The sequence below is a fragment of the Natrix helvetica genome, assembly GCF_964273705.1.
Source record: "Natrix helvetica genome assembly, chromosome: 2".
NCBI classification, from domain to species: domain Eukaryota; kingdom Metazoa; phylum Chordata; class Lepidosauria; order Squamata; family Natricidae; genus Natrix; species Natrix helvetica.
In genome coordinates this window covers 14,057,808-14,084,163 of record NC_138552.1, presented here as the reverse complement: position 1 = coordinate 14,084,163, position 26,356 = coordinate 14,057,808, and the positions used below count along the sequence as shown (strand labels likewise).

At 42.6% G+C, this 26,356-nt stretch overlaps 1 protein-coding gene across 1 annotated transcript; it reads right to left on the bottom strand.

The window, feature by feature from the left end:
* Positions 1-5,584: 5,584 nt before the first annotated feature.
* DYNAP (dynactin associated protein) lies at positions 5,585-22,401 on the bottom strand. The gene is made up of 9 exons (XM_081942040.1): positions 22,012-22,401; positions 18,503-18,751; positions 16,537-16,743; positions 12,500-12,733; positions 11,397-11,550; positions 9,313-9,422; positions 8,843-8,956; positions 7,082-7,231; positions 5,585-5,887 (listed from the first exon to the last, which is right to left on the bottom strand). The coding sequence occupies exons 1-9, from the start codon at positions 22,093-22,095 to the stop codon at positions 5,753-5,755; spliced, it is 1,437 nt and encodes a 478-aa protein (XP_081798166.1). The 5' UTR covers positions 22,096-22,401; the 3' UTR covers positions 5,585-5,752.
* Between the last annotated feature and the right edge of the window lie 3,955 nt (positions 22,402-26,356).

Genomic DNA, 26,356 nt, shown 5'->3' with positions numbered 1-26,356 from the left:
TAAATCTAAACAATTATTATGGTCAATCACACAGTCAGCCAGCTGTTTAGATTGGATTTGGCATTTTTATCTGCCTATCTATTATTGTTATCCCAACAACTGGTTTCAGATTTTTTATGGGACAGCACAGCTTGATTTTATTATAAAGTTTCCTGAATGAATTTTTAAAAAAAATATTAACAATCGTCCCTTTTGAGCTACTTGAGAATAGGAACGATATTTGATTTTGCTCTCTGAGTCGTGAGTGAATGTATCCAAATGACTTAAGCATATCATTTGAACCACAGTTTCTTTTAGAACAAAATATAGCAAAGCTTTACGTTAAACAATATATATTTTTAAAAAGCAGCTAAAGAGAGACATCTGCTGGAAAATACCTTGTTCTGTACTTGCCAGAGATTAATCAATCGCACTGTCAGTAGAGTTCCAAATGATAAACATTTTATCATTGAGCAATTCAACAAGAAGCCAACTTCCTGTTGACTTTCAGAAGAAACAGCTAAGTCAGAATTCAGTGCCTAGGATTAACACTGTGGTAATGTGTACTTCCTTATATAAATACAAAAACCATACGGATACTTTAAAAAAAATTAGTTTGTGAAACATGTACAAGGTAACAGGTATAAGTATAAACATGGAACAAGGGAAATGGGTACAAATAAATGGGGACAGTAGGACAGGGAGGGAAGGCATGCTGGTGCACTTATGCACACCCCCTTTACGGATCTCTTAGGTGTGGGGTGAGGTCCACAGTAGACAGTTTAAGGTTGAAGCTATGGGGGTTTGAGGACGTAGCAATGGAGTCAGGTAGAGCATTCCAAGCGTTGACCACTCTGTGGCTGAAGTCGCATTTTCTGCAATCTACCATATTTTTCAGAGTATAAGACGCACCAAGGTTTTGAAGAGGCAAATTATCTAGACCCGCGCCAGTCCGGTTTCCGACCCGGTCACAGCACGGAGACGGCCTTGGTCGCGTTGGTTGATGATCTCTGGAGGGCCAGAGACAGGGGTTGTTCCTCTGTCCTGGTCCTATTAGATCTATCAGCGGCTTTTGATACCATTGACCATGGTATCCTATTGCGCCGGCTGGAGGGGATGGGAGTAAGGGGCACCGTTTTGCGGTGGTTCGGCTCCTACCTCTCCGACCGGATGCAATGTGTGTTGGCAGGGGAGCAGAGGTCGACCCTGAGGTCGCTCACTTGTGGGGTCCCGCAGGGGTCGCTCCTCTCGCCCCTTCTGTTCAACACATATGTGAAGCCGCTGGGTGAGATCATCCATGGTTTTGGGGTCGGATACCATCTGTATGCTGATGATACACAGCTGTACATTTCCACCCCAAACCACCCCAACGAGGCCGTCGAAATGCTGTCCCGGTGTTTGGAAGCCGTTCGGGTCTGGATGGGGGACAACAGACTCAGGCTCAACCCCTCCAAGACAGAGTGGCTGTGGCTACCAGCGCTTCGGTACAACCAGTTGACTCCATCGCTGGCCATAGGGGGCGAGCAACTGCCCCCTGTGGAACGGGCGCGCAATTTGGGCGTCCTCCTAGATGCCCGGCTGTCGATGGATGACCATGTGGAAGCCGTGGCGAGGGGGGCGTTCCACCAGGTTCGCCTGGTGCACCAATTGCGCCCCCTATTGGACCGGGACGCCCTACGCACAGTCACTCATGCGCTGGTGACGTCCCGTCTGGACTACTGCATGGGGCTCCCCTTGAGATGCACCCGAGGACTGCAGCTAGTTCAGAATGCGGCCGCGCGGGCTATTATGGGGAGTACTAGGTACTCCCACGTAACACCTCTCCTGCGCGAGCTGCACTGGCTGCCTGTGGTCTTTCAGGTGCGTTTCAAGGTGTTGATTACCATCTTCAAAGCACTCCATGGCACAGGACCTAGTTACCTGCGGGATCGCATCCTACCTCATACATCCCTGCGACCAATTCGCTCCCACAGGGAGGGACTCCTCCGGGTGCCGTCTACTAAGCAATGCCAACGGGCGGCGCCCAGGAGTAGAGCCTTCTCTGTGATGGGCCCAACCCTCTGGAATGACCTCCCCCCCCCCCGATATCAGAACTACAACCGACCTCCGCTCCTTCCGACAGAAACACCTGTTCCAATTAGCTGGCCTGGCCCATTTATAGTCTCATTGTATACCTCCTGGCAAACATTTTATCCCGGGATAGTTTTTAGGGGTAGTTTTTAATGCATTTTTAAATTTTTAAATTTTAAATTGAACTTTAACTATTATTGTACAGTAAATTATATGTTACCTCCTCCAGCCACACCTACACCTATTTTATATTTATATCTATGTATATTACTGTGTTTTAAATATGACTGTACACCGCCCCGAGTCCCTTCTGCGAGAGGGTGCGGTTTAGAAATCAAATAAAAGTTAAAGTTAAAGTTAAAGTTAAAAAAAGTAAGTAGGTAGAAGGATAGAGAGGGAGAGAAAGAGAGAGAAATACAGTAGGTAGGTAGGGAGAGAGAGAGTTTAGGTAGGTAGATAGAAGGATAGAGAGAGAAATACAGTAGATAGGTAGGGAGAGAGTAGGTAGGTTGGTAGGTAGAGGGAGGGAGGGAGGGAGGGAGGGAGGGAGAGAGAGAGAGAGAGAGAGAGAGAGGGTAGGTAGGTAGGTAGGTGGATAGAGAGAGAAATACGGTAGGTAGGGAGAGAGAGTAGGTAGGTAGATGTTTCCAGGTGTATTTATCCATGTGCTGGAGAAGGAAATCGCTGACAATCTGCAGCACTTTTGTTTCTGCTGGCACAGCACTTGATCAATCTAATTCTCATCAATCAGTTAAAGAGCTTTCCGAAAGGGGGGGGGGGAAGTTTTTGCACTCTGCAAACCTCCCCAAAACAGCCCGTTTTTTTTCCAAAAAAGGCATGAATAGCCTTTGGGGGGGGGGGCTTGCAGAGTGCTTCTGGGGGGGGGGGCAAAAATGAGCAAAAAACATTTTTTGTCAAAACAATTGCATGCATAGCCTTATGGAGGGTTATAGAGTGCTCTTGGGGGCTGGGGGGGAGGGCAATATTGGGGAAAAAACAACCCATTTTTGCTCATTTCTGCCCTCCCCAGCCCCCAGGAGCTCTGAAATCCTCCATAAGGCTGTGCACGGCCATTTTGGTGAAGGGGGCGGGGCTTCGGGAGGCAAAAAAATGCTGTATTCGATGTATAAGACGCACCCAGATTTTCAACCTCTTTTTTGAGGAAAAAAGGTGCATCTTATACTCTGAAAAATACCGTAGTTTGGAGCAGTTTACCTTGAGTTTGTATCTATTGTTTGCCTGAGTATTATTGAGGTTGAAGCTGAAGTAGCCATTGACAGGCAGGACATTGTAGCAGACAATTTTGTGTCTATGCTTAGGTCAGACCATAGAAGGCATAGTTCCAGTTTGTCCAAGCCCAGAGTTTCAAGCCTAGTGGCATAAGGGATTCTATTGCAAGCAGAGGAGTGAAGGACTCTTCTCGTGAAATAACTCTGGACCCGCTCAATTGTATTAATGTCCGATATACAGCCTGGATTCCAGGAAGACGAGCTGTATTCGAGAACTGGTCTGGCAAAGGTTTTGTATGCCCTAGTTTGCAGTACAATGTTACCGGAGAAAGAAGCTTCCAACCATATACCATATGGTATATACCAGATATATAGTTATGCTTTCCAAAGCTTTGGATCTAAGGACCGTAGGGGTAGCTTAGCCTTAAGAAGCTTTAGAAAGTGAATCTATCATAGCACTGGGAGAATGGCCAATAGCAAATTGCAGATAATGAGGGCCTATTTTCTTCTAAAAGGAGAAAGGTCCTAAGTCAAGCTTAACTGGGGGTAATTTAATGGATATACTTATGTAGTTTTCTCAGCAACAACAAGAAGTGATTGGCTAACGCCATATCCCAAAATATTTTAGTATAGCCTACTGCCCTAGAATTTCCTAGAAATGTCCACAGAAACACTAAGCAAACTTGCTACTGCTTAACTTTTTTTCAAGTCCTAAAATGTCCTAAAATGTGCTGGAACTCTATGAAATTGGCAACTGTAGACAACCTTGTTATAATGCTTTCAATTATAGCACGTGCAAATTGTCAAGGAATTGTGCAGCGGCTCTCCGGATGAAGTAGGAGACACTGACATAAACTTATAGTCTTTTATCTTTGTCATCATCGAGAAAAGGAAGAACACAAGAGAGTCGACAAGGAGACAGGAACTTCATGAGGTAAACCTAAAACAGCGTACAAAACTCACAGAAGAAAAAGGCGGGGGAAACGGGAAACTCTCCCTTTGTACTTACGTCAACCAATCATAACGTAGATTGCCGCACGCATGATTCAGCACTCTGTAACTAATCAACTACAAGTGTGTGTACTGGCTGATTGTACACTTCATTGTTCCAGCTACTAAATTCAATATCCTAACACAGTGGTGGGCAACCCGCGGCTCGGGAGCCACATGCGGCTCTTTACACCCTTTAATGCGGCTCTTCTGTGTGCCAGGTGCCCACTCCCCTCCCTCCTCTTGGGCTTCGGAGGGAAGCTTCTGCAAAAGCCCGGGCGAGTGACAACCAATTTTGGTCCTATGACTGCAGAATGCTGCAAAATACCATAAATGCAGGCCAGTTGTTGAGTGTTTCAAATGTGATTGGAACACTCAACAAGGTGACCACAGTGTGTGTGTGTGTGTGTGTGTGTGTGTGTGAGTGAGTGAGAAAGACAGACAGAGAGAGGAACAGAGAGAGGGAGTGAGGGAGGGAATCAGAGAAAGACTGACAGACAGACAGACACACACACACAGACAGAGAGAGACAGAGAGGGGGGGAGGGAGAGACAGACAGACAGAGAGACACACACACAGAGTGAGTGATTAAGTGAATGAGTGAGAGACAGACACACCCACATACACAGAGTGACAGAGAGAGAGGAAGGGAGGGGAAAGAGACGGAGAGACAGAGACAGACACACACACACACACAGTGAGTGAGAGACAGACACACACACACACACACACACAGAGTGACAGAGATGGGGGAGGGAGGGAGAGAGAGACAAAGAGCCAGAGAGAGAGAGAGAAAGAAAAAGAAAAAAAGAAAGAAAGTGGGAGAGAGAGATGAAATTAAAAACAACAACATACAAACCTGACTTACTCAAACTATCCAAGGAAATGCAAGGCCAATGTTCACATTAGTGGTTGTGACTTTGTCAGTCAATGTCAGGATGTAATTTTCTCTACATTGTAAGGCAAATTTTACGGAATTTAACGTTATCGATAAATAATATCGTTCTAAAGTTTTTGTTTTATTAGTTGTGTTATTTGTATCCTCCCGACCTATGTGGATACTTGCATGCAGAATATTCTCAATAAAAACTTATTGAAACTAAAAACAGTGTACCATCCTATGTATTTTCGGTTTTAAAAATGTGGCTCTCAAAGTAAATTTCAATCGTGGTTTTGGCGAGATTTGGCTCAGTTGAAAAAAAAGGTTGCCCACCACTGTCCTAACACAAATGAAGAGGGGATGCCCATGTTGGTTGTTAAATTATTTTATTTGTAGTATATTATAAAGCTCAACCAAGAGATTAGAAAATGGCAGGTTGCTTTGGCATTCTTAAAAAAAAAAAAAAGAATGAATAGAGATATCCTTTTATCGCCGTTGATTTTTTTTAATTAATCGACTGATGTACCACCCCAGTTGCAAAAGCAACTCTCGCTAGCTTATATGTTAGAATTAAAATCTAAAATGTAGAATTAAAAATAAGCTGCTATGGTAGGTTAATTGCCTGATCCTCCTTCAACCTTGGGATCTTCTTAAATTCAGCTTGCTTTTTGAAGAACAGCTGGGCTAATATATGGTCTGCTGTTGCATGGTAATAGTCATCCATATCTAGAGTTTGCAACTGCCAAAACAAACAAACCAACAAATAACATATGGATTGGAGGCATCTGAATATGTGTCAATGCTTATATACCATCGAAGTAATATTACATGAACATGTGAATAATACTATGCAATATTATGTAATATTATGAGAAGGTGTGCCTGCCCTCTGGAATGAGATCCTCCCCATGATCTGGATGGCTTTTTTATAAGATCTATGAAGATCTGGCTCTTCAGCAGCCTCCTTTGGCAAGGAACACACCAGTAGGTAACCCTATCACAGATGCCCAAGGGTACTAAGTGGCTCACCTCCTTTGTGTTAAATCAGGACAACAGGAAGAAGCAGCCTAGGGTTTAATCCCTCAAGAAGATACAGAAATATGTGGCATTTTACATAGCAGGGGCAATCAACTCTAATATGTGAGACTTCATTTTTGTCTTCCCTAAAGATCTAATCTAGTTCAACTCTTATTTACAGATCTTCTGCCAAGTCTGTTTCAGAAGGTGAGCTATGGTTAAGTGTTTGGAGACCGCTGATTTACTGCTGCGACCAAAAGTGAGGTTTGATAGTTTTGGAATTGAATCTGAAACACCCTTCTAGATCCAAACAAATAGCAATAGCGTATAGACTTATATATCACCCCATAGTACTTTATAACACTCTTTGGGCAATTTACAATATCAGCATAGTGTCCCAAACAATCTGGTTCCTCATTTTACCAACCTCAGAAGCATGGATGGCTGAGTCAGCCTTGAGCCCCATCAGGATCAAACTCCAGGCTGTGGGCAGAGTTTGCCTGCAATACTATATTCTAACCACTGCACCACCGGGGCTCTTAATAAGAAACACAGGGAGTGGTTCAATCAAAGATGATTCAATCAATGCTGTTCACAACTAATAGGCAGCTCTGTATGGGAGAAGCTGTTTTCTTAGACTCTCTGGTGAGTAGTTATTGAAGATCTTATGGAATAAAATCAAAACTCAAAACTTACCATAGGAAGCCAGGGTAGGTTCAGCATCATGGATAAGGGCACAGAGCAATTTTAGTAATATGTACAACGTACCAGAATGTACACAGTCACCTGTTTTATTTTGATCTCCCAAACATTTAATACTTGCCTTTGGTCCATAATAACGTAGGGGCCTAATGAAATTGTAGGTTTCTGCTGGCATGCATAGCAGAATTTCTAGGAACTCAAACAGAGGCCTCACCTGGTCGGCGGTGCTAAATGCCAAAATGAGAAGCAGGTCCTCATCACATGTGCTCTTGATGTAGTGTTGGTTTCCAACTGGGAAGAACACAACATCTCCAACTTCAATGGTAAAGTCAGTAGAAAGAGTAGTTGAAGCAATAACGCCTACCTGAAAATAAGATGCACCAGAACAAATAAATACTTGTCAGAAACTTGGTTTCACTCTATTCTACAGGGAGTCCTTCACTTACAATCATTTATTTAGCGACCGTTCAAAGTTACGGCACTGAAAAAAAGTTACTTACAACTGATCCTCATACTAAGGACCATCATAGCATATCCAGGGTCATGTGATTGAAATTCCGACACTTGGCACCTGTCATGTATTAACAATAGCAATAGCAGTAGCACTTAGACTTATATACCGCTTTACAGTGCTTTATAGCCCTCTCTAAGTAGTTTACAGAGTCAGCATATTGCCCCCATCTATCTGGGTCCTCGTTTTACCCACCTCGGAAGGATGGAAGGCTGAGTCAACCTTGAGCCTGGTGGGATCTGAACTGCAGTCAGCTGGTAGTCAGCAGAAGTAGCCTGCAGTATTGCACTCTAACTCTAATGGCTCAGTGCTTGAAGCATCCTATCATGGGTTCACCATTACAACCTTCCCAGCCAGGTTCTGACAAGCAAACGAGGGAACCAGATTGCTTAACTACCATATGATTCACTTAACAACTGCACTAATTTGCTGAACACCCACGGGGGAAAAGCTTATAAAATCAGGCATAAATCACTTAACAACCACCTTGCTTACCGATGGAAATTCAAGGCCTAATTGTAATCGTAAGTCAGGGGTGTCCAAACTTGGCAATTTTAAGACTTGTGGACTTCGCTGGCTGGGGAATTCTGGGAGTTGAAGTCCACAAGTCTTAAAGTTGCCAAGTTTGAACACCCCTGTCGTAAGTCAAGGACTACCCTTATTACAAAAGTAACATGTTAGGTGGCTTACACCTGCAGGTGGATTCCCAGTGAAACATTGGTGGCCTCCTCTTGTGAGCAAATTACCTGATTAATAGTAAGCTGTATGAATGCATAAGGAAAAGCTGATGATTGGGGAAGAATAATTTCATTCCTTGAAATAGGTTGATGGATATGGTATCATCTGTCATGGGCCAATGGTTTGTTTTCTTACCTCCTCAACTCTACCTCACATTGAAATTGAAAACGAGATAGCCCTCGATTTTACGACCACAACTGAGCTCAAAATTTCTGTTACTAAGCAAGACAGTTGTTAAGTCACTTTTTTCTCCATTTTATGACCTTTCTTGCCACCATTGTTAGGTGAATCACTGCAATTGTTAACGTAGTAAAACAGTTGTTAGTGGATCTGGCTTCCCCATTGACTTAGCTTGTCAGAAGTTTGCATAAGGTGACCACATGACCCTGGGATCCTGCAGCCAACATAAATAGAAACTAGTTGCCAAGCTTAAGGTTTTGATCATGTGACCACGAGGACGTTGAATGGTCACCAATGTGAAAAATGTCACTTTTTTCAGTGCTGTTGCAACTTTGAGTGATCATTAAATGGATGGTTGTAAGTCAAAGTCTACTTATAAAGCTTATCCAGGATCTGTGAGACTCAGTACACATCTTCTTAGGGAAGATACTGCAGCTTACATCATTCTATTCCAGTGTGGCATTCTTCAACTACTGTATAATTCCCAGAATTCTTAACTTTGAGAAATGTTGGCTTGCATCACAGTGGTTAAACTTAAGTTATTACCTTTCCGCAGCCACTGATGACATAACCCATTTCATTGGCATTGAGATGGAAATGAGGCTGACGTAAAGCATTGCTGGAGAGCCGGAGCGTTGCTAAGGTAAGAGCATCTTCCTTCTGAAAAGAAGCAACAAATTCTGCATATACACAACAGTAGCAATGGGGAAATTGTGACGGTATCCTTCTTATCATTATTTGCTTTTAAATTTTAATTGATTGTGGAGAATTGTATATACTGCAGATATTTTAATACGGTGCATACCTTGGAATCAGGAGTGAATTATTTATTTAGTCCACGAATTGTGAAAGAGTGGAATAATTTTCAATATTGTAAATGGATACATATATGAGCTCACATTTTATAAGAGTTTTTAATGACACCCTTCCCACTTCCAAAATGAAATTAAAAGAAGATAATGACTACCCTAATTAGTTTCCAGAGTAAGATTGCAAATTTTTACCGGGATGCTTACCGAATGGAGAAATTCGCTGTAAATTTTTTCATTGGGTTTTAAGCCTTTTCCGCCTTTTATGTACCGAGCCCACTGGATGACTCCCCCTGGAAACTGGAATTTGGAAGATCCTGAATTGAAAATAAACATAGCGGAAAAATTAGTACGCTCCTGAGTGATAATCAAGGGCTTTATACTAGCTCCATTATTTTATGTAGTATTATTTTTGATTGATGGAGAGCTAATGTTTTGCACGTTGTGTAGAGGACACACTGAACTTTTATTATATGCATGCTACAGTAATTCCAAAGCTTTTCTGCCTGCAGGAAGTCTTTGTATTGACTGATTGATTGATTGAGTGCCATCAATTAGGTATTGGTGATTAACAGCAATGAAGATAAATTCTTTGCAAGATTATTTATCATCAGCTCAATATTCCAAAAGAATGCTACCAATGGAGTGTTAATTGAAGTCCATTGATCAATAACAACGAGGAGAGACAGCTTACTAGGAATGGAGAAATATTTTCTCAAAATAATATTATGTTGAAAAAGAATTGTGTAACTGATGCTGATCTGACAGTATTTTTTTTACTTTATTTAACATTGATGTTCTCAATATATTATCATTTTAGTATGAATTTTTGATGTTCTTTTCTATACCTGGTTCAAAGTGTATAGAAGAAACTATATGGTTAACAATGAGATGATTAAAATTTATATTTTAAAAGTGTTTGATTTAATTGTTCAACTTAAAAATAAGAAAGACCACATGATTTTTTTTTCTTTTTTTCTTCTTCTTTGGCAGAGCAGAATTTTGTTATTGGGATCTATCTATCTGTCTATAGTACCAACATCAAGCATACATACATTCACAAAAGTTTACTCTCTCTTTTTTTTTTTGCAAACATCTAGGACCTAAATAATGCAAGAATATCAAATGTCATAACAAATAGCTTCAACATGGACCTGATCTGGTGAGATGTTTGTGTGTCAACCTATTCTCCAATACACCTGAAGGCAAGACAAGAAGCAATGGATGGAAACTAATGAAGGAGAGAAGCAACCTAGAACTTAGGAGAAATTTCCTAGCAGTTAGAACAATGAATCAGTGGAACAACTTGCCTTCAGAAGTTGTGGGCGTTCCATCACTGGAGGTTTTTAAGAAAAGATTGAACAACTATTCGTCTGAACTGGTTATTGGGTTTCCTGCTTGAGCATTGAGTTGGGCTAGAAGACCTCCAAGGTCTTTTCCAACTCTTTTATTCTGTAGCAATACCAATGCATCAGAGATGGTATTCAGCAGGTTCTGACCAGTTCTGGAGAACCAGTAGTGGAAATTTTGAGTAGTTCAGAGAACCGGTAAATATCACCTCTGGCTGGCCCCACTCCATCTATTCTCTGCTTCCCGAGTCTCAGTTGATTGGAAGGAAATGGGGATTTTGCAGTTTCCGTCCCCTGCCACGCCTACCAAGCCACATCAACCAAGCCATGCCACGCCCACCAAGCCACACCCATAGAACTGGTAGTAAAAAAGTTTGGATCCCACCACTGCAATACATGCTTTATTGTAGCAAGCAAGAAAAGGCCTTCTTAGCCAATGCCAAAATACTATCTGCAGCATATTACACAACCAGGAGAGATTCTGATGACGATTGCAACTGTTGTGTAGCTTATGTATGGGAGAAGGCATTCTCTCAGGCTGTTGATCCATATAGTTAGAGACTCCTTTTCAGGCCCCAGAAACCGGGAATGACAAGAGCAGTTACTTCAGAATAGTTTCTTTATTGTTGCTTGCCTATAGACAGAACTCTTGCCAGACTAAACACTTATTTGCATGATTATTAGATACACCCTAAGATCTGCTCAGGGAGGGAGGGTGGTTCTTCACCCTTTTCCTGCATACCAAAGATTCCAAGTTTATTGTCTCTTTTCTCTCCTGGGAAAGAACCTTCTCGACTACATTCCATCCCACTCTTACATTATTTCCAGGGAACACATTTCTGTATCTGATTGGAAACAACCTTCATTGCATTAAAAGCCCAAGAGTCCTATCAGGCAAAAGTGGTTCTCTTCTCTATGTCCCCCTAGCTGGCTCTGTAGTACCTTTTAGGTCAAAGAAGTACCGCCATACAAGTCTATCTGCAGACTGATTGTAGTTGGCCTTCTGAACAAGCTCTGCTAAGTTGGGTGGAAGATTGATGGCTTGGTCTTCTGCTTGTTTCTGGAACGACCGGATGAAATCCATACCACCTTGAGGCTAGAAAACACAAGTAAATATTGTATTTGGTGGATCCAGGTAAGAATGGTAATGACTTCATCCACCAAAGTAACTTTTTGCTTACAAAGAGGTGAGTGGTAATGAGCCAAATGCAGAAGATTGTTAGGTGCCTAAGAGCAAGATCACACATGACATTCCAGTTAAAATGATTTATTACTACTAATGCTTGTGCACAGGAATTTACTCAATTATTATTTATTTTGGCACTAGATAAGGGTCAACATGAGTAATGCGGTGGCTCAGTGGCTAAGACGCTGAGCTTGTCGATCAGAAAAGTCAGCAGTTTGGTGGTGTGAATCCCTAGTGCCACGTAACAGAGTGAGCTCCCATTACTTGTCCTGGCTTCTGCCTATTGAGCAGTTCGAAAGCACATATAAAATGCAAGTAGAAAAATAGGGACCACTTTGGTGGAAAGGTAATAGCATTCTGTGCACCTTCATCATTTAGTCATGTCAGCCACATGACCACGGAGATGTCTTCAGACAGCGCTGGCTCTTCAGCCTTGAAACGGAGATGAACACCGCCCCCTAGAGTCAGGAACAACTAGCAAATATGTGCGAGGGGAACCTTTACCTTTATCTTTAAGGGTAAACAGAATTCAGCAAGAGTTGGACTTTGTCCATTTGTGGCTATTTAGAGACTCTAGGCTGATTCCTCTTTTGACTCCACCTTCATGTTCTGCCATTCCTTCTCTTTCAAAGATTAAGTTGCAAGATTGTAAAGGTTTCTCCTTTTGAAGGGAAGGCATGGAGAAAAAGTGCTCATGGTTAGCTTCAGTCAAAGTCTGCTTGCTTATTTTATATCTTATCCAGAAAGTTATTTGAATTTGACAATGGATGGGTATCCATGAAGCAGGCTATTCAGAATGGCAGTCAAAATAGTTGTGGATCTGTTAAGAAATAGGATTTGGAATTCCAGTTGTACATACCTTTAGGGATCTTGCCTCAATGTCTTTGGGTGTCAAGAAAAATGTGTCATCAAGGTCCAGAGTCTGAAGCTCCTCATGGGTTGTAAAAAACGTCAAGAACAAACAATCTTCTACACCGACATTCTTGACCCAGTGCAAGGTATTTTGAGGGAAGAAAATAATTTGTCCTGCCGTGATGTTGTATGTAGCTGTTGTATTTCCACCAGCATCAACTACTCCAATCCATGCAGATCCCTGTGAAACACATCAGCAACAAAACAAAATATTACAATTGACCAGGAAGTCATGTGGGGAGAGAATACCCCAGCAAATGAGAGTCTGAAATTGATTTGGCTTGAACAACATCTGCACCAAATTTATGATCTGGGTAAACACATATTTATATGGCCGTAAAAAGATCATCGTGTGTAAAGAGCAGTAGGAACAACTCGGGGATCAGATGAAAGAGCTGCAACCAAGGCCATGGTCAGATAAAAGGAATCTGAGTCTGGAGCATAAATATCAAGAAAGCGTCTCAGACTAAACTTTCCTTAGTTCTCATGGAAAAAAAGGGAGGGGATGGGAGATTGAAGTCAGCTTTCATGGTAGACCAGACTAGGAAACCAGAGTTAGGAACATTGGTGCTATTTTTATGATAAGGTTATAGTAACAATCTTGCAAGTCTGAATGTGCATGCTTTTTTTTCACACAGTACCAGATCCAATACCAAGAATAACACATGATGCTTCTTCAAACTGAGTTCCATATTGTTTCCCACCTATAGAGGCTGAGGATCCTACCTGCGTCTATAATATGTAAACAATTAAGGAGGAGCTATCTTCAACGTCTCTCACACATTCACGATATTCAGGCTGAGTTGGCTCTTACTCCTCTGGAATACGCCCCTTTACTCCTAAGAGACCACCTCCTCACTACATTCCATCATAGTCTCTTACAGGCAATGTTCCCTCTAATTTTTTTTCGATGTGAGCAGAAAAGTATAGTGTTTGAGCGGCACATTTTCATGCCTGAGCACCTGAATTTTTTTCACAGATGTCACCTAAGACAACAACGAAATCAGTATTATTTGAAACTCAAAGTTATGTTTCTTCAAGGTACCCGCTTAATTCAAAGTGTTATATAATATCAGTATCACTTAACAACGCTCCTGCTTAGCAACCAAAATGTTGGCTCAGAAACTCTGGCATTTGAAGCACGCAAGTCTTAAAGCTGTCAAGTTACAAGACCCTTGCACCCCTAACCCTTTAGGGGAAAAAACCCCCAGGGGTCTTCAAACCTGACAGCTTTAAGATTTGTGGACTTCAACTCCCAGAATTTCTCCTCCAGTCCTGTTGGCTCAGGAACTCTGGCATTTGAAGCATGGAAGTCTTAAAGCTGTCAAGTTACAAGACCCTTCCACCCCTAGAAAAAAAATGCAGAGCTCTTCAAACCTGACAGCTTTAACACTTGTGGACTTCAACTCCCAGAATTCCTCCTCCAGTCATGTTGCAGCGACGTCATCTGCGTGGATCTGCTCCATCTCTGCTTTCTTCATTGTGGGCAGGGCTGCTGCTGAAGTTGCCGACGAGTTGCCACCAGAATAACTGCTGCTACCTCCTCCTCCTCCAAAAGCACCACCAGATTTGCTCCTGAGCTCAGCGCTGGGTAACCCGTGCCCGCTCCTCCTCCTCCGTGCTTTTGAAGAACCATGAGGCTTTTTTCCCCCCTGCTCCCTCCCCGCCTTCCTACTGTCTCCCGCAGCCTCATGGCTCCTCAAAAGCACAGCGGAGGAGGAGGAGGGGGCAGGCAGGGGTAACCCAGCGCTGAGCTCAGGTGCTCCAAGCAGAGGGGAGGCGCCGCTGCCACGCGCGGAGATTCCGGCTGGAGCTTTGCCGGCTTCATCTCAGCCGCAGCGCCGGGCGGCAAATCCGGCAGTGCTGCCTGTTAGAGGAGGAGGAGGAGGAGGTGGCAGCAGTTCTTCCAGTGGCGGTGGGGGCTTTGGGGCTTCACAACTAGCCTCAGTCGCCCCGTGCTCCTCAAAGCAAGTCTGGGGAAGTCCTTTGCAGGCGGCCCGTTCTAGCTGCCTGCAAAGGACCTCCCCAGCTTCCAAAGCCTGTGGCAATAGAAATCACTGCGCGGCAGTTGAAAACTGCTGCGCGGTGTTTTCTTGCCACCTGCGCGCTAGCGCAGCCACGCACCTTAGAGGGAACGTAGCTTACAGGTTCTCAAGTTCTTTTCTTGACTGCAAGTTGTCCCATTACTTATCTTTAGTTCCCATTATCTGGCAGATTATTTACCAAAATCCTGTTGAATTCTTTTGAGATATATCTTGGTGAAAAAGAGTTTAAAAATCAGATTTATCTCCCAATAATTATTTCATAGGGTTTTTGGAGAAAAATGCTGCCTACCTAGCTAATCTCTGCTACTGGATTTTGCCCTGTTTGTTTGGGTTGGGGTGAGAAGATGGAAGGGATTAGATCAGGGGTGGGTTCCTGCCAGTTCTAACCTCTTCTATAGAAGAGGTTCCACAAATCTACAGTGCCGTTAGAACAGGTTCCAGCTCCCTCCCCCCGCCCGTCCGCACATCATCAAGATGAAGAGCGAGAGGAGGAATTCTGGAAGTTGAAGTCCACAAGTCTTAAAGCTGTCAAGTTTGAACACCCCTGGGGTATTTTTTCCCTAAAGGGTTAGTGGTGCAAGGGTCTTGTAACTTGACAGTTTTAAGACTTGCATGCTTCAAGTGCCAGAGTTCCTGAGCCAACATGACTGGAGGAGAAATTCTGGGAGTTGAAGTCCACAAGTCTTAAAGCTGTCAATTTTGAACACCCCTAGGGTTTTTTTTTTCTAAAAGGTTAGTGGTGCAAGGGTCTTGTAACTTGACAGTTTTAAGATTTGCGTGCTTCAAATGCCAGAATTCCTGAGCCAACATGACTGGAGAAGAAATTCTGGGAGTTGAAGTCACCAGTCTTAAAGCTGTCAAGTTTGAACACCCCTGGGGTATTTTTTCTAAAAGGTTAGGGGTGCAAGGGTCTTGCAACTTGACAGCTTTAAGACTTGCGTGCTCCAAATGCCAGAGTTTCTGATCCAACATTTTGCTTGCTAAGCAAGAGCGTTGTTAAGTGAGTTTCACCACATTTTACAAGTTGGCCACGCCCACCCAGTGACATGACTACCAAGCCACTCCCACAAAGCAGGCCATACCTATAGAAGAGGTTCTAAAAAAATTTTGAAACCCACCACTGGATTAGATGTTCTACGTCAGGGGTTCCCAACCTGTGGTCTGCAGGCTAATTTCCACCAGGGCGCCATGTGAGTGGCTGGCCAGTGTGCACATGGCCACACATGCGCCCAGCCCTACTCATGCAAGCCTTGTCCCAGGTGCCTGTGGCCCCACTTGCAGAAGCATTGCCCTGAACACTGCAGGTATGCGCACGCATGCACATGCATGCACACATGTGCTTGCCCCTCCCACAAAAGCATCCCCTCCTTCCCCGCTCCCCTTGCTCCAGGTTGCCAACCCAGAAAGGTTGGGGACCCTTGCTCTATACATAGGCACAGATGTTTCAATATGGGTAGTCCACAACTTTCAACCATTCATTTAGTGACTGTTGGAAGTTACAACAGCACTGAAAAAAGTGACATGACCATTTTTCACACTTATGAAAAATGTTTGATGTTGCAGCATCAAAATTCAGATACTTTGGCAACTGGCTCGTATTTATGATAGTTGCAGTGTTCAGAGTTCACGGGCCACCTTCTAACAAGCCAAGTCAATGGGGAAGCCAGATTCACTTAACAACAGTGTTACTCACTTAATAACTACAGTGATTCACTTAGCAGCTGGGGCCAGATAGGTCATAAAATGGGGCAAAGCTCACTTAACAAATGTCTTGCTTAGCAACACAAATGTTGAGCTCAACTATGATCATAAATTGAGGACTACCTGTAAGCTCTTTCCTTCCATTCGTCCACTATTAGTTACTTTTATATTCTTTCTCCCCCCCTCTCCAGTCGTTTAAAAATAATTAGGTCAATTAAAATACTACTTTCAATATTACCTTTACGAGGTAACCCTGTTCGTTGGCATTGAAATGCCAGTGTGGCGCACGCAGTCCTTGGCTTTTGATCAGAAGAGTCCCAAACATCAACTTGGAACGCTGAGCATTGATACTTGTTCCAAACGCCATTTCTTCCTTGTTCTGGTATTCATCGCCATTCCTGCGAAATCTTGACCACTGAATTGCACCTCCTGGAAACTGGTGCATCTGGGAAGTTGCAGATGCGTGACAATATTATTGGTTTTGATGCAGTTCATAAATAGCTTTTAAACATCCAATGAAGATTTGCGCCCTCTCGATATCAAAGGATATTTACTTGGTGGATTAATACCAATTAATCAGATAAGGTCTGTTTAATTTCTCAACTATTTAAACATACATTTTAATCATCGAATCTGGACAAGCTGTTCCGCAGTGTGAATCTCTTTTGATCCCTGTGGTTTTAGGCAGCTCGGAGCAGCAATTGTTCAGACAGAACTTGTTCTACATCTATAACCCAGAGGAAAGCAATGGAAGGGAAGACGCTTGTATCCACTTCCAGATAAAGTTTACTAAGGTTTGAAATGTGTGAAACAGTCAATGAACATTACACTAGAGCAGGGGTCTTCAACTGTCTTGGGCCTGTTAGGATACAGGCTGCACAATTGGAAGTAAGCAGTGGGTGAGCAAAACTGTGCATGCATGGTATCTAGGTTGCATGTTCTTCCTCCTCCGCTGGTCCGTGGAAAAATTGTCTTCCCCCAAACTGGTCGCTCGTGCCAAAAAGTTCGAAAGCAGTGTTGAAACACTAGAGCAGTGACCCTCAACCTTGCAAATTGAAGATATGTGGACTTCAGCTCTCCAAATTCCCCAACCAACATGTTGGCTATGGAATTCTAGGAGTTGAAGTCCACACATCCCCAAACTGTGAGGATGGAGAGACATAGCGCTAGATAGTTCATCAATAAAGCACAGATCCAGGAGTGATCCTTCAACCAGGACGACCACAGCAGGTGTGGAAGTTGTGTACTGCACAAAGATGCATGACATAAAAAGGTAAAGGTAAAGGTTCCCCTTGCACATATTCGATAGTCATTCCTGGCTCTAGGGGGCGGTGCTCATCTCCGTTTCAAAGCCGAAGAGCCAGCGCTGTCTGAAGACGACTCCGTGGTCATGTGGCCGGCATGACCAAATGCCGAAGGTGCACGGAATGTTGTTACCTTCCCACCAAAGGTGGTTCCTGTTTTTCTACTTGCATTTTTACGTGCTTTCGAACTGCTAGGTTGACAGAAGCTGGGGCAAGTAACGGGAGCTCACTCTGTTGTGCGGCAGTAGGGATTCGAACCACCGAACTGCCAATCTTTCTGATCAGTAAGCTCAGCATCTTAGCCACTGAGCCACCGTCCCTATATGCATGGCATAGAAGACACCAAATTATGGGAACGGCCATAGCCTAGTACCACATTGCAGGTGCCATCGTGGGGTGGGGAAGAAGCCCATCCAGTTACCATATGTTTGCCCAGGTGCTATATATATATATAAAGAGAATGGATGGCCAGGAAACCACAGCTCCCCTCCTGACATGACTTGATGCTCTGGTGACGAAATGTCTATGGAGATTCTCAATCATCCAGATCATGGTTGTCCCCAAAGATGCTTTTCCAAAAGGCAACTGGACTTTCCTGGTTGTGTTTTCTTTGAAAACGTTTTGCTTCTCATTGAAGAAGTTTCTTCAGTTCATTCATTCAATTCTGTTGTTTGGGGAAACTGCACAAGGGGGCCTTTAACCCATGAGTTTTTGCTGATCAGTTTTTCTATGCCCCTGTTTAAAGAATCTACCTATTCTTGAGTTTCACCAAAGAATAGCAATTTAGCCAGATTTCACCAAAGAATAAGACTTTAGCCAGGGATAAAAACCCTTAAAAACTAAGATTCCCAAATATTTGTCCTGTGCAAAACAAATATGGAAGAAATAGTTTAGTTATACCTTGGATTTAGTATGATGGTGGAGAAACTGGAACTTGAGGTCCATCTGGCTCTTGTAGGCAAATGTTATGGGAATTTTTCGGGAAGCTGATCCATGATTTTCTAGATTCACTTCATGCTGTTGTCTTTTAAAGTCAGTGGTCCTAGCATAAACCAGGGACAGAATCAACACCCCCATCACTGTGGTTATTGCACAGGCCAACAGACAAACCAGAAAGACACGGAGAAGAGACCAGTGGCTCTTTTTCACCTTTAGGGCAGAAAGGGAGAAAAAGGGAAGAATTACAAGACAACTCTGTAAAAATGGATCACGACTATATTGTTCTATTTCTGCTATGTCTGCAGAGCTGTACTGCCATCCATATCTTCTCAGAGCAAGTTATCATTCAGCTTTTGGATTAAAAATACCCAACTGTATCAAATCATCCACGGTCATTTGTTGTTGTTAGTTGCAAAGTCGTATCTGACCCATCGCGACCCCATGGACAACTCCCCTCCAGGCCTTCCTGTCCTCTACCATCCTCTGGAGTCCATTTAAGCTTACACCTACTGCTTTGGTGACTCCATCCAGCCACCTCATTCTCCGCTGTCCCCTTCTTCTTTTGCCCTCAGTCTTTCCCAGCATTTGGCTCTTCTCCAGTGAGTCCTTCCTTCTCATTAGGTGACCAAAGTTCTTGAGTTTCCTCTTCAGGATCTGGCCTTCTAAAGAGCAGTCAGGGTTGATCTCCTCTAAGACTGACCGGTTTGATTGCCTTGCAGTCCAAAGGACTCGCAAGAGTCCAGCACCATAGTTCAAAGACCTCAATTCTTTGGCGCTCAGCCTTCCTTATGGTCCAACTTTCACAGCCATACATTGCAACTGGGAAAACCACCATCACTTATTTAACAGTGAATTCAGATGTTTGAAAGTGAAGCGAAGTGATGTTTGAAACATCACCACCTCAAATTAAGACCCATTTGGAGCAGTAGTTAAGGCACCAGGCTAAAAATGGCAAGATTAAGTTCTCGCCCTGCCTTAGACACAAAACCAGCTGGGTGACCTTGGGCCAATCACTCTATCTCAGTCCTTGGAAGGAGGCAATTAAAAAAACCACTTCTGAAAAAATCTTGCCAAGAAAACTGCAGGGACTTGTCCAGGCAGTTGCCAGGAATCAACACGGTTTCGAAGGCGCTCAGGAGGATTTACTTCCTGTAACAGAGGCAGGCTTTCTTCTCCGCTTTTCTTGCAGGAAGTAAGAATTTTCTGAAGAATTTTCTGAAGAATTCAGCGCAGGAGAAAAGGAAAGGAGCACAAGAGCTCAGCATCCCTGGAGGCAGCATCTACAAAGCCAGAACTGTAGACAGACCTGATAGGACCTTAACTATTTTCACATACTTATATGTGGAATGGATTGTGAAGATGGCAAAACTTGCCAAGACGCCTAAATTGACTTGTTTTGATTAGGGAAGAAGCAATAACTACATTTGTAAAAGACTGGAAAGCCTCTATGCACTTTTTTTCCCTGAAAACGGATAAAAACAGTGATCTCTGGATTTACTGATTAAAAAGCTGTATAGGGAAGAAGGGAACTGTGTAATTTGAGAGAGAAGAAACCGTATTAATTATGTTTGTTATTGCTGCAAAGATTAGAAGTCACTTCTTACGTACTTCTTTCTTTCTCTTTTCGGGATCTACACTCTTGTTCACTTTTTCTTCTATCTTTCCTATTTCTCTTGTTATATATTTTCCCCCTCTTTTCTACATTCTTTTGATTTTTTTTGTAGCTTTTAAATTTGGTTTAAAAATTATTTAGTAAAAATTACATGTATGAAAATGGGCATAGCTTTGACATCACCATCGTGGCTGTTGCCTTGACTTTCTGGACCACACTCTGTGGACACCCCTGGAAGGAAAAGATATATATGCAGAGAAGAGCGACAAAATGGTAAGGGGCTTTGGGGGCTAAACTATACGATGAACGATTGAGGGAACTAGGTATGTCTAGTCTAGTGAAGAGAAGAGTTAAGGGGGGGGGGCATGATAACTGTCTTCCAATACTTGAGGGGCTGTTCCAGAAAAGAGGGGTCCAATCTATTCTACATGGCACCTGAGGACAGGATAAAGAGTGATGGATGGAAGCTTGTTAAAGAGAGATGCAAACTAGAAATTTCCTGACAATGAGAACAATTCATCAATGGAATAGCTACTCCCGGAGTTGTGGATGCTTCATCACTGGAGGTTTTCAAAAATAGAGTGGACAACATTTGATTAGAGCAATATAAAATCTCCAGCCTTGAGTATGTGGTTGGACTGTAAGACACACACACACCCAATTACAGCCCCATGAATCTATGAATCTATAAAATTGGCAGCTCTGGAAAACAGTGAAGCAACAGGCAGCTTTGTTACTGTAATAATCAAAGATAACACTGACTGATGGGCTTGGGAAACTAATCCATTGCTTTACTCAAGAAGGGAAGTTTCCTCTTTCTATCCTGCCTTTTAGCTTTGACGTTCAACTCCATAATTGAATTATCTTGTCCTGGTTCAATTTTCTAAGTAAAGTACAGAATTGTTTGAGTTAATGCTAAAACAAACATTGATGAATTCTCTCCTGCTTTTTTTCTTTTCTCCCACTGTGGAAAAGTTAATACCGGTAATAATCAATATTAACTTTACAATATCCAAAGTTTTCTAGTCCCCTCTTAGCCAAACCAGTTTTATTATCTGCCTGGCTTAAGATTGATTACCTATTTTAATTATAGTTACTGAGACCAAGCCAGCTTCATAATTTATAAAAAAATGCCTGAATAGCATGCTAAGATAAGGGATGAAAAATTGCATAAATATAGGTAAACAAATGTATTTATTTAGTGCCTTGCTTGCATATTCTAAAAGCTCCTGCTACTCAGTGGGAAGAGCCAACTCACATGTGTGAGGCATGTAAGATAGGTTTTCCTGCCATCATCTTGTGGGTTGAGCTTGTCATGTGAATGATATGAAATCACGGTTGTTTTCATCAAGCATACTTTCCTTAATTATACCTAGTGTTTTCATTAACCAGAGTTATGGTGTATGAATTTTATTTAAATGGATCTAACAATGTGTTCTTTGTCACTATCTAAGACAAATTCACCTAACTCTAGTCATGAATCTGTCCGTTTGGAATGCATGGCATTATTGCATATCCTGTGCAGGACAAACATGTGTTCACACTATGGAAATTAAATCTCAACAAAGATCTCATCATGATCTTCCAAAAATCTGAAAGCAACCTCACAAGACCTGTCTGTTCCTAACTATTGCCCTCTTCAGTAGAGTGAGAAATGCTACTTTATTTAGAGTTTGGTCCAGCAAACAGTTTCTCTGGATTAACTAGGAATGGGGGAGAAAAGATAAATGTCTAATTGTGCATTCTCTAGGTTTTATACTCCCCTACTCATGTTATAATGCAGATTTTTTTTCCTGTTAAGAAGAACTAATGTAGCTTTCTAAATATTTTGCAAACATTGTAAACTATTGCAACTTACATGGCATTCTTCCTTAATCTTTTCTGGCTTGGAGAAGTTGCTTGGAGGTGCTTCTTCATTCAGCTCAAATCCCGAATTATCCATTTTGTAGTAGCAAAGTACAACTTTGCATCCCTCTCAAGGTGGGAGGAAAAAAATAATATCTTGATCCTATCACCGATACTTCTGTAAATGAAAAAGGCAGCAGGTGTTTATTTTATAAGTGTTTTGGTAATGGAAATTTCAGTGTGAACATGACTGCAAATGAGGATATCCCCCTTTTTTTTTTTCCCAGCAGAACAATTTACAGCAGGAAGGATTTCACAATGACTAATCTATTTCTTAATTTAGCCATGAAGTCTGTGGTTCCAGAAAACTGGTTCCAGGATGCCTTAAGAGGGGTTGGCTTCAGGTGGACTCTTGGAAAAATACCGATTAAAATTGTACTGCTGAAGAAGTGGTCTTTCCACAGACCCCGTGGGAATGATTCTCCCGTGTCCTTTGTTCTGTGCAGAATAAAGCTTTTGCAACTCTCCATCTGGGCGTGTGGTTTATTGGGAGTTGGGAAGAACTAGTTTTCTGGGACAACAATTTTGGGGGCTCCTCCAGGATCTGCCACTAGGCCTTGCCCGGTTCTCTTAACTAACATCTTCTGCTGCCCTGACGAACTGGGCTGTATGAACTGACTCGGCTCTTCAGGTGGGTAGTTATTCTGGCAAGAGATACAAACATCAAGTAAGTGGAGATTTGTTTGTGGTGTTTGTGTTTCTTTTACCTCTCTGTGTCTTGTAGGTTGCACGTGACTTGAGTTAGATCAACTTCAGGGGAGAGTCCTGAAGGTGATAGGAGATGTAACAGCTCGCAGATGCCTAGCTGAAGGTTGGGAAATATCTATGGGGACCATCGTTTGTTGGATGGTGCAGCAGTTTTTCAGTGAGAGTAATTAGTGTGGAGATCACACCCTTGTTCATCTGGATGTGAACAAGAGACCTAGTATGTCCCGCCATATAACTGGTTTAGTTGGCAGAATAACAGAATTGAAAGGAACCTTAGAGGTCTTATAGCCCAATCCACTGCTTGGGCAGAAACCAGTATGCCATTTCAGGCAAATGGTTGTCGAGTCTTTTCTTTAAAAACCTCCAATGTTGGCGCACCCACAACTTCTGGAGGCAAGCTGTTCCGCTGATGAATTGTTCCGTCAGGAAATTTCACTTTAGTTCTAAGGATGGTTCTTTCCTCGATTAGTTTCCATTCATTGCTTCTTGCCTGCCTGTCCGGCAAACAAAGCTCACTGCTCAAGGCAAGAATGGAACTAGCTGTAGAGTCTTCAAAGTGTGAAGAGGTTTCTCATCGGGAAGCATAGCTGTCCGTGTAGGACGTCTGTGTTTCTGGTTGGGTATGGTGTGACTGAGTGTTACTGGGTGTGAATGATTTTGATTGTTGGTGTATGAAAGGCAAGACAGATTGATTTTTTGGCATGGAGATTGAGACTGCGAATGTGGTCTATGAGTAACATCTAGGTAACTGTGTAAAGTTCTGGCAGGAGTATCAGTGACAGCCAAGCTGAAAATCCTTGATTTTTTTTTAAAAAAATAACTTCTTCATTCTAGTTACCTATTTTCAAAAACCTATTCCTTCTTTCTCCTTTGCAAGCTAATACAACTTAGACAGCCAATTCTTATAAACCCTTAAATGCATCAATCTGAAGAGATTATTGGGGGTGGGGGGTGGGTTGGGGAAATAATATAGACTGGCAACAATTAGACTATTTCTACCCTTATTTCTACCCTTCTACCCTTATCGAGATGCGGTGGCTCAGTGGCTAAGAAGCTGAGCTTGTCGATCAGAAAGGTCGGCAATTCGGCGGTTCGAGTGATCTCCTGTTATTTCTCCCAGCTTCTGCCAACCTAGCAGTTCGAAAGCACGTAAAAATGCAAGTAGAAAAATAGGAACCACCTTTGGTGGGAAGGGAACAGTGTTCTATGCGCCTTTGACGTTTAGTCATGCCGGCCACATGACCATGGAGAATGTCTTCGGACAGCGCTGGCTCTTTGGCTTTGAAACAGAGATGCGCACCGCCCCCTAGAGTCAGGAACAACTGGCACATATGCGCGAAGGGAACCTTTACCTTTACCCTTATTTGCTTTTATGTACTTATATTTCAAATTTAGAAATCTCCCACCTTCTCTGTGTTTCCCCAGGGAGCTTTTTATTACAAAACACTAACCAACTTATTTATTTACTTATTTTATAAAATTTATATAACTACCAATCTCACAGCAAAAGACTTTGGCTGTCAGGTAGTCAATAAATACTAAACAATATTATAATTCTTATTTAAAGAAAACTATAAAAAAAATAAAAAGGGATATTTGGCAAAGAGACATTGCCTATATTGTAGCTCACTTAGTTCCCGGGTCTGATGGCACAATCAGGGCTTGAGAAACTTTCGGAAAGAAAGTGATGAAAGCAGTCTCACTTCAGGGGAAGGATATTCCATAAATTGGTTGTCACAGCAGAGAAGAGCCATTGCCTAAAGCCCACCAAATGTAGCTCCTTGCCCATGTTGGATTTGGTGAGATGCATGGGGAGAGGCAGCACCTTAAATATACTGCCATCATGCCACGTCAGGCTTTAAAGGTCAAAGCCAGCATCTTGTAGTTAAGTGCAATGCCCATGATTGATGTCTGTGACTTCCTGCTGGCTTTCCCATATATCAGGGGTGTCCAAACTTGGGAACTTTAAGACTTGTGGACTTCAACTCCCAGAATTCTAATATAAGGACTAGGGGGGACATGATAGCAGTGTTCCAATATCTCAGGGGCTGCCACAAAGAAGAGGGAGTCAAACTATTCTCCAAGGCACCTGAGGGTAGAACAAGAAGCAATGGGTGGAAACTAATCAAGGAGAGAAGCAACTTAGAACTGAGGAGAAATTTCCTGACAGTTAGAACAATTAATCAGTGGAACAGCTTGCCTCCAGATGTTGTGAATGCCCCAACACTGGAAGTCTTTAAGAAGAGGTTGGATAGCCATTTGTCTGAAACAGTATAGGGTTTCCTGCCTAGGCAGGGGGTTGGACTAGAAGGCCTCCAAGGTCCCTTCCAACTCTACTATTGAATTGTATATTGTATTGTATTTCCCCATTGACTTTCCTTGTTGGAAGGTGGCGGTGAAGATCACTGGCGATAATCTGATCACATGATGCTGTGATATCAATGCAAGCTGATCTCCAAGTACCCGGATCACAACCAGTCCATTCAAGTCCCGAAGGACAATTTTGGGGTCAGGACTGAATTCTATAGTAGTCCGTTTGACATCTCCCTCCAGTTTCATGAGGACCCATTGCTGAACACATGATGAGTATGGTTTAATCTGAGGCCTGGCATTAAGTCCATGCCTAACCAGCATGACACAGCCCCTTTCAGGTATGGAGAAAGCTTGATTAATTAATATATCAAGCAAGCAGATTATGCAGAGAGTAGCAGGAACTAGATAGCCTTGAAGACAACTTCTAAAATAACCTTATGAGTTGGCAAACCACCTTAGTCAATGCAGCTACTATGACAAATGTTCTAAAAGGAGCAATCTGCAGATGGCATGATGTAATCTTGGTTATTCTTTAATAAATATATGAATATTGGTTAAATATGGATCCTGGGATTTTTTTCTTTTTTGAAAAAAGCCGACCAATCTGTGTATAGATTTTAGAATAGAACAGAACAGAATATAGCTTTATATTCTTGATAAGGTAGACCATAACCTACTACTAGATAAAGTAGAAGAATGTGGTTTAGACAGCATCACCACCAGGTGGATTCGTAACTGGCTGACCAACCGCACTCAACGTGTAGTCCTCAATGGAACTGCATCTACATGGAGGGAAGTATGCAGTGGAGTACCCCAAGGCTGTTTTAGGCCCAGTACTCTTCAACATCTTCATCAATGATTTGGATGAGGGAATAAATGGGGAACTCATCAAATTTGCAGATGACACCAAGCTGGCAGGAATAGCCAACACTCCAGAAGATAGGCTTAAGATACAGAAGGATCTTGACAAACTTGAACATTGGGCACTATCTAATAAAATGAAATTCAATGGTGAAAAGAGTAAGGTTCTACATTTAGGCAACAAAAATGGAATACACAGGTACAGTATAGGTGGTACCTTGCTCAGTAGTAGTAACTGTGAAAGGGATCTTGGAGTCCTAGTGGACAACCATTTAAATATGAGCCAGCAGTGTGCAGCAGCTGCCAAAAAAGCCAACACAGTTCTAGGCTGCATCAACAGAGGGATAGAATCAAGATCACGTGAAGTGTTAATACCACTTTATAATGCCTTGGTAAGGCAAACACTTGGAATACTG